Here is an 11,668-nt window from a genome sequence, read left to right as displayed (position 1 = left end):
ATTTTTTGAAAAGATTAAACTTTTCTTGGTTGAACTACCTTTTTCCAAACTCAGCTGACTCTGTTCATGTGAGTCTATGTCTGGGATCCCTGTTGTTCCACTAAATTATGCCTACCCTTTGCCCATACCAAACTGTCATGATTTGAACTCATGTTATACAAATCTTTCAACTTTGTTCTTTTCAGAATTGACAATTTTAGTTAGTTTGTTTTTCCATACAAATTTTTCTTCTTTTAAAGATTTATTTATCTGAAAAGCAGAGCAACAAAGGAGAGACAGATGTTCCACATGCTGGTTCACTCCCCAAATGCTACAACTGCTAGGTCTGGGCCCTGCTGAAGCCAGAGACTGGAAACTCTATCCTGGTCTCCTGTGTGGGTGGCAGGGGCCCAAGGACTTGGCTTGGGTCATCATGTGCTGCCTTCCAAGATGCATTCGCAGAGTTAGACTGGAAGTGGGACAGCCGGGACTTGAATTATCTATCACTCTGATAATGGAATGTGGGAGTCCAAAGTAGTGGCTTAATCTGCTCTGCCACAACACAGGCCCCTCCATACAAATTTTTCAAGTCAGTTTGTCAATATCGATAAAACAGCTTGTAGAGTTTTGGGTTGAGGCTGTGTTAACACCTGTAGATCAAACCAGGGGGAATTTAACAATATCTTAGCAATACTGAATCTTCTAATTCATGTATTCACTAGTATCTTTCTCCATTTAGATCTTGGTTTTCCAGTGTTTGTCTGTTCTTAGCATACAGGCAGCATATATTGTTAGATTTACATCTAAGTATTCCTTTAATATTTTTGGGGGGGAATGCTATTGTAAATGCTATTTTTAGGTCTATAGCCCCATTGTTCATTGGTATAGGAATATAATTTTCACCGTGTATACTGACTTATTTCCTGTGACCTTTTTATAACTGATATTATTTCCAGGAGCTTTTTTGTTCATTCAGTGGCATTTTCTACAGAGACAATTATATCAATTATAGACCGAGCCATTTTATTTCTTTCTTCCAATCTATATGCTTTTTATCTTATTGAACTGCCTAGGAATCCAACTGTTGTTTCATTAACAACATGAGCTAAAGTATGATGGATTTTATTATTTTACCTATATTCACATATTTTAAGTTCAACCTCCTCCTTCTAACCTCAATTTGTAGTTCCTGTATTAAAGTGCTAGCTCCCAGGGAACACACAATGACAACTTTTTTCACTCTCTCTGTTACCATCCTCTCATAACCCCAAAATAAAAACAAGAGTTCATGTGTTTTTATAATAGGATTTACTTTTCTTTTTTTCTTAAAATATATATTTCTTATTAAGTTAAAACTAAGCACATTTAACACCATTATATTTCACATTCTTCAGCTTGAATGCTGACATCTTCTGTTACTTGATGATTTTAGTTACTAAGTGTTATACACAGGGAACAAGTATTGATGTTTACCATGATGTAAACGACTACTGTCTCACAGTCAAGGGTGCATCTGTGGGTGTCCAGAAAGATAGTTTCAACCTTTGTGAAAAGTTCAGGAACATCCTAGGAGTTTGCAGTTGATTTTGAAGGTTGGAATTGTCCTGCTTCAAATTTTTCTTTGAATTTTAAGTAGTCTCTTCTTTTATCAAAATATTTTATCTGTTGAGGAAACAAAGAGTTTGAAATAAGGGCAAGTGATGCAATTTAGATGAGCAAAAGCACAGACTGAAATCTAACTATTCAATATGAAAGAGACTTATATTCTAGAACATCTGAAACTAGGCGCCTGATGAATCCATCTCTGAGGAGGGAGGCCATGGACCAGTGGGTCCTAAGCCTTTTAGGTTACAGGTCCTGTTAAGAATCTGAATAACTCAGGAACCCAACCTACGTGCACATATGGGAGTCTTGCCAAGTTCAGAGTGCACACAGTGACAGGCCAAGAGCCTTCAGATTTAAAGATTAGGATTGCCCACTAATTAATTAAGCTATCGTTCAACAAGGCATTAAGCCCCTGACTGACTGCAATGGAAATTAAAAATGTTATCTCAAAAACTAAAAGAAGGTAGGGGGAGAAGGAAACAGGAAGGAGGGAAGAAAGGAAGGAAAGGAACATAATTATGTTTTTGGAACTGATCTATGAACTACATTGAATCTGTGAAAAAATATTAAAAATATATGAAAATGTACTCAATAAATAATAGGAAAATACAAATAAAAGATACAGGATTGTTTTCCTTATCAACTCTTAATTTCAACACACTTTATAATTTACCAGCCATGACATTTTTATCAAGTCTCATCCAGACACGTGCATTCAAGGAAACAGACACATAGTTTAATATTGTATTTATGAACCATAAGTGAATGGATAGAAAAACTAAGTCAGTTAATGATCTGGCTTTATTTTTTAATTACAGCCTCCCTTGCCCATAGGGAATTTTAAAAATCTTAAAGCGCCATATCCTGATACAGTAAAATACAGAAAGTGGAAAAACGCCTAGGTGCCAAGCACAAAGCTGTCTGTCTGAGCTGCTCTGCAGAGACGGCCAAAGCAGACCACCACATAAGGCACTGTCAGGCCAGAGAACGCTAGTTCTTTGTTAAAAGCCTTTCTTAAGGTTGAATTCTTATGTACTTCAGTGGGGCTTCTGTCCTGCCCTGTATCCAGCTGGGATAGCAGACACAGACAGGCCAGCAGCAAAGCAAACCTTTCTCCCCCAAGGCATCCCAGGGCCCCGGGGTGTCCGGATGGACCCCTTCCCAGAGTGACTGCTGCTTTCTCATTCACTGGGAAACCTTGTTCTCTAAAATCATAGACTATCAGAAATTTGCTCTTTGAAGTTTTATCAGGGAGAATGAATAGCCCGCTTCTGCCTAGAGGATCTGAAGTGCTTTGACACTGAGAAGCAGCCTTGATCTGCAAACTCAAAGGCAGGACTTCAAATAGGGATTTCTGACGTGTCACTCAGTCTTCAACTTCGACAGCACCCTGGGCCCACGACCTGTTTATCTGCAGCTCTCTGCTCTGCTCTGAGGCCACCAAACACCGCTTCACTTCAATTCTACCTAACTCCATCCTTCCCCTCAGTCCTGCAGTGACTCTTTCTTTTTGGTGAGATGTTCACAGTTCCTCTGGGGCATGGTCTTCCTGCTAACTACACACTCCATCTATCAGACCACAGGTCTCTCCCTGGAGGTCTTAGCCTGGCTGGGCTGGGATGGATGTTATATCAAAAATATGGAATGATGAAGTAAAGTCTTTAACATTTCTGTGGCAAATTAATAATTTGGCATCTCCTGTTGCATCTACCTCGCAGGCAACTCTATGTAGAGGCCTCACCGACATTTCATTCCCAACCTGTTCAGCACTTGGCTCCTCTGGAAACATTTCCCCTCTTCCTGTAACTATTCTTTTTTTTAAAGATTTATTTTTATTTATTTGAAAGACAGAGTTACAGAGACAGAGAAGTCTTCTATTCCGCTGGTTCACTCCCCAAATGACCGCAACTGATCTGAAGCAAGGAGCTTCTTCCAGGTCTCCCACGTGGGTGCAGGGGCCTAAGGACTTGGGCCATCTTCTACTGCTTTCCCAGGCCATTGCAGAGAGCTGGATTGGAAGTGGAGCAGTCGGGACTCAAACAGGTGCCCATATGGGATGCTGGCACTGCAGGCTGTGGCTTTAACCCACTGCACCACAGCACCGGCCCCTATTTTTTTTTAAATTAATTTATTTATTTGAAAGGCAGGGTTACACAGAGAGAGAAGGAGAGGCAGCCTTGCCCATATGTCTGCTTTCTCTGAATTTCCCACCATCCTTGAAATGCTACTCCTACAGAGCTATCCTGAACATGCTTCCTTCCTGTGAGTCTTGCTTTCATGCCACTGCACGCACCACCCTCTGCCTGGAAAACTCTCCTCCCCAGCCGCCTTCCTCCATCAACTAAGAGTCCCAATATCCTCAACATGCACTTTCTCTAAAAGGCTAATAATTAGCAAGCATTTACTGAGATGTACTGGATACATATAAGCTACCACCCTCTAAAACATTAAATAAGAGCCAGGACAGTACCATGAATACCAAAATACTGAATTTTCAGACATTTCAGAAATTTATAAAAAAAAAGATCATTTCTCAACTTGATGCTAGGATCAAATATCCTACATGTTCCGTTGCTCTGTGGAAGACCACAGAGGTACATCGGATACTTCCTAAGTTCTGAACTACAGCAGACTTTAAGTAGGACCATACATGACTCATATTGATGAGTCCTTTGTAACAGATAAGCTAGTACCAGAGAAAAGGAATTCACTTCTGTGACAGCTAGCAGGAAGTAAACACCATACTTATCATGTAACTTGTGTTTTTAGTATTTTAGGATAGGACTATGTATTACAAATCAATTTGGTCTTCTATTTTTAATCTTTGTTATTTGTGACTTTAGCTAAGTAAAGGATGCAAACTTTGGAGTCGTAAAGCACTATATTTCGTATTTCAATCTCCTCTCTACTGGTTGGCTGATCTTGGACAATTTCACCTGTGTGAGCTATAGTTCTTACAGTGTATAAAACAATTACAACACTGTTCCATAAAAATTAATCAAACTGGACCGGCGCTGTGGTGCAGTGAGTAAAGCTGCTGCCTGCAGTGCCGGCATCCCACATGGGCGCCAGTTCGAGTCCCAGATGCTCTACTTCCAATCTAGCTCTCTACTATGGCCTGGGAAAACAGCAGAAGATGCCCCAAGTTCTTGGGCCCCTGTACCTCCGTGAGAGACCTAGAAAAAGCTCCTGGCTCCCAGCTCCTGGCTTCCCATCAGCCCAGCTCTGGCTGTTGTGGCCATTTGGGGAGTGAACCACAGATGGAAGATCTCTCTCTCTCTGCCTCTTGAACTCGCCTTTCAAATAAAATAAATCTTTTTTAGAAATGAATGAAAATTAAATCTTATGAAAATACGGGCAGATATTTGGTACAGGGCTGAGATGCTGCTTGGGATACCTGCATTCCCTACAGGAAGGAGTGCCTGGGTTTGAATCTCAGCTCTACCCCTAGATTCTAGCTTCCTGCTAAGAAGCATGTATGCTGGGAGATGGCAGGTGATGACACAAGCCCCTGAGGCCCTGCCATTCATATGGGAGACCCAGATTGAGGCTGCTGGTCCAGCCCTGGCTGTTGTAGACATTTCAGGAGTGAAACAGCAGACAGAAGATGTGTGTCAGTCAGTCTCTGTCTCTCTTTCAAATAAAATGAAAAAAAAAATTTTAAAACTAGTTTCTTTAAAAAAATAAATAATAAGCTGGGACCAGCACTGTGGCATAGCAAGTTAAGCCGCCTCCTGTAGCCCTGACATCCCATTTGGGTGCCAGTTTGAGTTCTGGCCGCTCCACTTCCAATCCAACTCCCTGCTAATGTGCCTAGGAAAGTAGCGGAAGATGGCCCAAGTGCTTGGGCCCTATACCTACGTAGGAGACCTGGAAGAAGCTCCTGGCTCCCCTGGCTTCAGATCAGCCCAACTGTGGCAGATGTAGCCATTTGGGGAGTGAACCAGTGGAGGAAAGCTCTAACTGTGCTTTTCAAATAAATAAATTAAAAAAAAAAAAAAAAAAAAAAAAAACTAATGAAAACAAGGTGTCTCATCCACTCACCCAGAACAGACTCAAATGATATTTCCAGTTCCTCCCCATCTTCTATCTCCCCACACTCTCACACTCATGATCTCTGGAAAGACCATCAGCTTTTATTTTACAGCAACTGGGTAAGACTCCAACAAGGTAACACCTGAGAAGGGAGCAAAACACTGAAACTGAAGTGGGAAGGCTGCGAGAGAGCAGGGCTGAAGAGAACGGTGCAAACAGGAAAGGCGTCCCTCTTGAATGCTGCAGCAGTCAATGAGAATAGCTGGCTGCACGCCAGATATGGAGGCCTCTCCTGGCCTCTATCCCTTACTCCTGAACTCGACGAGCGCTCGTGGTCTCCTGTATCCCTCAGAGTACAAGCCACCATCCCCGGCTTCTTGTCTCCTTTCTCACCTAACTCCTGTTCTTCTCTCCTTACTCATCCTTAACACATCAGGGCTGTCCCACAGTAGGGTTGTTATGCGCTATTCTGCCTGAAATCTCACCAGAAACCTGTACATCTGCTCCCCAGCCTTTCCAATATCTGTGCAGCTTCTTGCTAAGGCCTTTCTTTCTTTTCCATATGTATGTGTGTGTATGCTTTAAAAAAAAAAGATTAATGTATTTACTTACTTAAAAGGCAGAGTACCAGGGCAGAAGCTAGATCTTCTACCTATTGGTTCATTCCCCAAATGCCCACAGCAGCTGGGGCAGGGCCAGGCAGAAACCAGGGGCTGAGAATGCCATCCTGTCTCCCACATGGGGAGCCAGAACCCAAGTTCTTGGGCCATGATCCACTGCCTTCCCAAGCGCATCAGCAGGAAGCTGGATCAGAAGCAGAGGAGCCCAGACCCACACTGGCACTCTAATGTGGGGGGCAGGCATCCGAGGCGGCAGCTTAACCCAGCGTGCCACAATGCCTGCCCTGGACAAGGGCTTTCCTGACTGCCCTATCTCAACTTGCAAACAACCGCCATGCTTCCCACCCTGGCACCTCTATATTACTTTTCATCAGATCACACATCACTATTTAACACATCTTAATTTTACTTCCTCTCTCTTCTCCACCCTAGAATGCATGCTACATAAGAGCTGAGCACTTTATCCATTTTTTCTTTGTATTTTTCTATGACACATAGTAAATACCTGTGGAATGACTGAATAGGATATGGACTGAAAAAAAGGGGTAGGGAACAGAAGACAGATTCCAGTGGAGCAATCATCTGTATTTGGGAGGTCTTGTTCCATACCATCGAGTCACCAATAGGCAGGCCCTGCATTCTTGGATTTTTCTTTAAGAAATACTCCTTTCACAAATCATCTCATCATGTTACTTTTCTTGTTAGGAGGCAAACCTGTGGTCTCCACTCCACAAGCAGTGACTGTAATGCGCACACTTTCATGGATCAATTTCACAATGATAGGCACAGGAAGAACTGTGTGGGGTCTGGAATCAGCCTTCTGAGTTCCAATCCTGGCTCTGTGCTTACAAGTGACTTCATTTCAATGTGCCTGTATCCTCATCTGTAAAACTTGCTACGAGAATTCTATGGGGGATAAATGCAATAGATGACACAGCACTCCAAGGGCGTAGAGAAGATGCTGGCCTAGAGTACGGGCTCAATAAAAGTTTGTTGTGATGAGGACACAGTGACCTGGAGAAAGGGTGGGTCCTCAAGGCATGGCACTCAGCTTGCCTAAGAAGGGGAGACAGAGGATAATCAAACCAACCTGCTGGCTGTTAAATCCTTTACAGCACAGCGAAGAGAAGTTACCCTTGGAAGCAGGGAAGGGGGAGACTCTATGAGCCATTGGGTTGAAGAAAAACAAGGGGGGTTAGGATGGCAAGTTCCAGGCTTGGGTTACCCACCAGAATCACTTGTGGAGCCAGGGCCCCTATATAGGAAGTTGTGGTTCCATTTCTAGAAATTCATCAGCCCTGATGTAAAAGCTGGGACATGATGTTTAGTAGAACGTCCCAATGATTCTGATGTGTAACCCGATGGAAAGTCACAGCTAGGCTGATAAACACAGGTCTCACGGTGAGTAACAAAACAATATGGGGATGTATAGGGGTGGGACATGGCAGAGCTCGGCATCATCGGCCCTGACCCCACCCAGCTCTGCGTGGCCATGGGCCCACAAGGTCACAAAAGACTCATGTTTGATGTCAGCCCCAAGTCTTGACATTTTCCATCTACTTTTTCTTTTTTCTTAAAAGATTTAGTTATTTAGAGAGAGGGAGAGCAGAGAGAAAGGTCTCTTCCATCCACTGGTTCACTCTCCAAATGGCCGCAATGGCTAGAGCTAGCAGATCCAAAGCCAGGTGCCACGAGCTTCTTTAAGGTTTCCCATGTGGGTGCAAGGGACCAACACCTGGGCCATCTTCTGCTGCTTTTCCCAGGCCATTAGCGGGGAGCTGGATGGAAAGTGGAGCAGCTGGGACATAAACCGACGCCGATATGGGATGCTAATGCTGGTGCTATGGCGTAGTGGGTTGCGACTTTACCTGCTATGCCACAGCACTGGCCTCTTCCACCTACTTCTCTCTCTCTCTCTTTTTTTTTTTTAATTATTTGACAGAGTTATAGACAGTGAGAGAGAGACAGAGAGAAAGGTCTTCCTTCCATTGGTTCACTCCCCAAATGGCCGCTACGGCTGGCGCTGCGCCAATCCGAAGCCAGGAGCCAGGTGCTTCCTCCTGGTCTCCCATGCGGGTGCAGGGGCCCAAGCACCTGAGCCATCCTCCACTGCTCTTCCGGGCCACAGCAGAGAGCTGGACAGGAAGGGGAGCAACCGGGACTAGAACCTGGTGCCCATATGGGATGCTGGTGCCGCAGGCGGAGGATTAACCAAGTGAGCCACAGCGCCCCCCCCCCCACCTACTTCTTAAACCAAGTATTGTAGGGGCTGGGATTATGGCACAACCAGTGGAACCGTCACCTGCGACACCAACATCCCATATGGGCACCGGTTCATGTCCAATCTGCTCCACTTTCGATCCAGCTCCCTGCTAATGGCCTGGGAAAAGCAGCAGCAGATGGCCCAGGTGCTCAGGCCTCTGCCGCCCCTGGAGAGACCCAGATGAAGCTCTTGGCTCCTGGCTTCAGCCTGGCTCAGCCCTGACTATTATGGCCAGTCAGAGAATGAACCAGCAGATGGAAAACCTCTCCCTCCCTCCCTTTCAAGTAAATAAATAAATCTTTAAAAACATAAAACAAGCTAGGAGTTGCTCTCAATGTATCCATCTAAAATTAAAACCACAGGGGCCGGCACTGTGGCTCACTTGGTTAATCCCCCGCCTGTGGCACCAGCATCCCACATGGGCACCAGGTTCTAGTCTCGGTTGCTCCCCTTCTGGTCCAGCTCTCTGCTGTGGCCCGGGAGGGCAGGGGAGGATGGCCCAAGTGCTTGGGCCCCTGCACCCACATGGGAGACCAGGAAGAAGCACCTGGCTCCTGGCTTTGGATAGGCGCAGTGCTGGCCGTAGCAGCTATTTGGGGAGTGAACCAACGGAAGGAAGACCTTTCTGTCTCTCTCACTGTCTATAACTCTACCTGTCAAATAAATTAAAAAAAAAAATTAAAACTACAGATGTATAACATTTCTCTGTTAATTCACATCTAATCCAATCAGAGTTCAGGTTTTCAAGTTAAATATTTAACCTTTACGACAATCCCATGACAGGTTGCATGGTGCAGGTTTTACAGAGGAAGAGTTCATGTAAAGCCGTTTCTACTCACTGCATTCACCCCCAGCTCAGCCCACCAAAATGACCTCCACCTCCCCCACACCTTTCCTTTGATCTCCCTCATGGCCTCAGGGGACTGACTGACCCACTTAAGAATTTCAGGAGTGTTAGGTGCTCAGGGGTCACGGGGGGTTGGTGACCACACTGTTGGACAGTGCAGATAGCTTCTCTGTTACACAGGAAATCGTGGCAGCACAGCCAGCTCTGGGGTCCTGACTTAGGCATGACATTGAACAAGTCACTCAGAAAATGACATTGACCTCACCAAGTTATCATGAGAATTCAGTGAGGGCAGGTTCCTACATGCAGCCTCTCCTGCGGATCCTGATACACTGAGGCCCTGAACGCTAGTCCCGTTGCACCTGCCCTGGGCACCTGTCGCTCCCCTGCCTTTGCTCACAGAGTGCCCTTCTCTTATTCTGCCACTCTGATACCATCTTAGGTGGGATCCTGTCTGGCCTCGCTGCTCCAAATTCCCTCTGCCCTCGTGCCAGCAGAGTTCATGCCTGGGAAGGCAGAACAGCTGTGCCTGCGTGTGTCTGTGTCCACTGAGGACCCTGGCTGTGTCTGGACGGTTTGTTAGCACCCTTGGATTTCGCTGCTTTTCTGGGAGGTTGTCTTTTAAATCACTTTCCCCGCAAGACTGAACTGCAGGCTTTGTGCGTGTGCCAGGTTCCATCTCGGAGATGGATCGACCCCTGTGGATGGGTACTGGCTGCTGTCAGGGTGTGACTGGAAGACCCTCGGAGGCAGGAATTCCTGGAAACATGTGATGGATCTTGGTGTTGCCACCGCTCCAGGCAGAACAGGCACAAAAGCACCTGGTAACTGCATGAGCAGCCTCCTCACCACACTGAGCGTCACACACTGCCACATGACAGCGGCGCTTGTGACCACCATAGCACTTCCCACGTAGGACCACTTACCAACCTCAGTAACATCATCTTCCTTTTCTGATCCCTCCACACTAAGGGTGGGCAAAACATGGATGCCTGTCACGGACGCAGATCCACCATAGGAACCTTTCACTTCTTCTCCTGGCCAATCCTTTCTTTATATTTTGGGTCTACAACGACATGATTCTGGGAGACCAACTGGCAATGCTTTCTGACAGCAGCGCTAACCTAATACACTGGACAACTCCTGCCCAAGGCTAGGAGGAAGCACTAACCTTGCAGAAGCAGGCTGGAGATTTTTGGTTATGGTTCCTACGTTTGTTTGATTTGCGATGACCTTTAAGGTGCCAGCCTGCTTAAGTACAGGAAAACAAACCTGAGGCAATAACCATTGCTCCTGGAAGGCACTGTCCACTGGCCTGCCTCCAGCAGGCAGCGCTGGGTCTCCGCGCCCACCACACACACTGGGAGCTCCGTGTGCGTTAGCAGTGCAAGTGTGACTTACCCACTGTTGCGGACAGCTGGATTCAAACGAACTCCTCAACTTCCTGCACTGAGAAGCGTCCTCCATGTGCTCATCTAAACACTTCCAGTACTCATCGCGGGCTCCCCAGCAAGCCTGCCTTTCCTTCATAGTCGGGGCCGCCATTCCTCTTGGGAGCAAGCTGTCGGACAAAACATTCCACACGCACAACAGACTTGTGATGTGAAGGAAAGACACGGAGAGAAAAAGACCGCCATTCCCTCCTGCTCCCTTTCTGTTTAAGTTATGCCTCGGAATTGTAATGAAGCAACTGACGGGACCAGAGATCCCCCGCAACACACACCGCACCAAGTCCTTCTCGGGCTCGGTCCCACCCTGCTCGGGGTGACCACGCGCCGAGAAGGGGAACGCAGTGACGGGCGAGTGTCAGGGTCACAACGGATACAGGGAAGCCGCGTTGGAAGCGGGCCCGCGCAGTTCTGCTGCTCTCCCGGGCAGCTCGCGTATTCTCTCCGGGCCTGTTTTCTCATCGCTAAAACCGGGTTAGCAGGGTCCATTTTACAAACGTGTGCGGGGACACACACTAAGCAACAGCACGAGCACTACCGCGTTCCGCAGACACACAGCCTGCGGCTCGGAGACAGGAAGGGAACTCCCGGGGACACACTCCACGCGCCCCGCCCGGTCCCGCCAGCAAGCTGACCTCTCCGCCCGCCCGGGTCTGGCTTCCCTTCGGCGCCCACAGGAGGAGAGGGTCACGCAGCCCAACAACCAGCGGAGGAGGGAGCGTGCCAACTGGCTCGGGATCACGCGGCACCGTAGACCTCACCACCACCACCACCACCAACAAAAAAAAAAAAAACACAAAAAGCACCGCACGCGGCGAAACAGCCAGGCTCCTATTGACCCTTCCGGGCTGCCGTTCGCTTTTTCAGGGAG

The 11,668-nt window shown here is 46.7% G+C and overlaps 1 protein-coding gene across 1 annotated transcript; it reads right to left on the bottom strand.

The window, feature by feature from the left end:
- Nucleotides 1-1,270: 1,270 nt before the first annotated feature.
- COA6 (cytochrome c oxidase assembly factor 6) lies at nucleotides 1,271-11,663 on the bottom strand. The gene is made up of 3 exons (XM_002717328.6): nucleotides 11,433-11,663; nucleotides 10,751-10,910; nucleotides 1,271-1,641 (listed from the first exon to the last, which is right to left on the bottom strand). The coding sequence occupies exons 2-3, from the start codon at nucleotides 10,892-10,894 to the stop codon at nucleotides 1,546-1,548; spliced, it is 240 nt and encodes a 79-aa protein (XP_002717374.1). The 5' UTR covers nucleotides 10,895-10,910; nucleotides 11,433-11,663; the 3' UTR covers nucleotides 1,271-1,545.
- Nucleotides 11,664-11,668: the final 5 nt, after the last annotated feature.

Source organism: Oryctolagus cuniculus, chromosome 13, assembly GCF_051225735.1.
Source record: "Oryctolagus cuniculus isolate XC-2025 breed Fujian yellow rabbit chromosome 13, ASM5122573v1, whole genome shotgun sequence".
Taxonomy (NCBI): Eukaryota; Metazoa; Chordata; class Mammalia; order Lagomorpha; family Leporidae; genus Oryctolagus; species Oryctolagus cuniculus.
The sequence above is the reverse complement of the archived record's forward strand: the minus strand, read 5'-3'. Positions and strand labels throughout refer to the sequence as shown.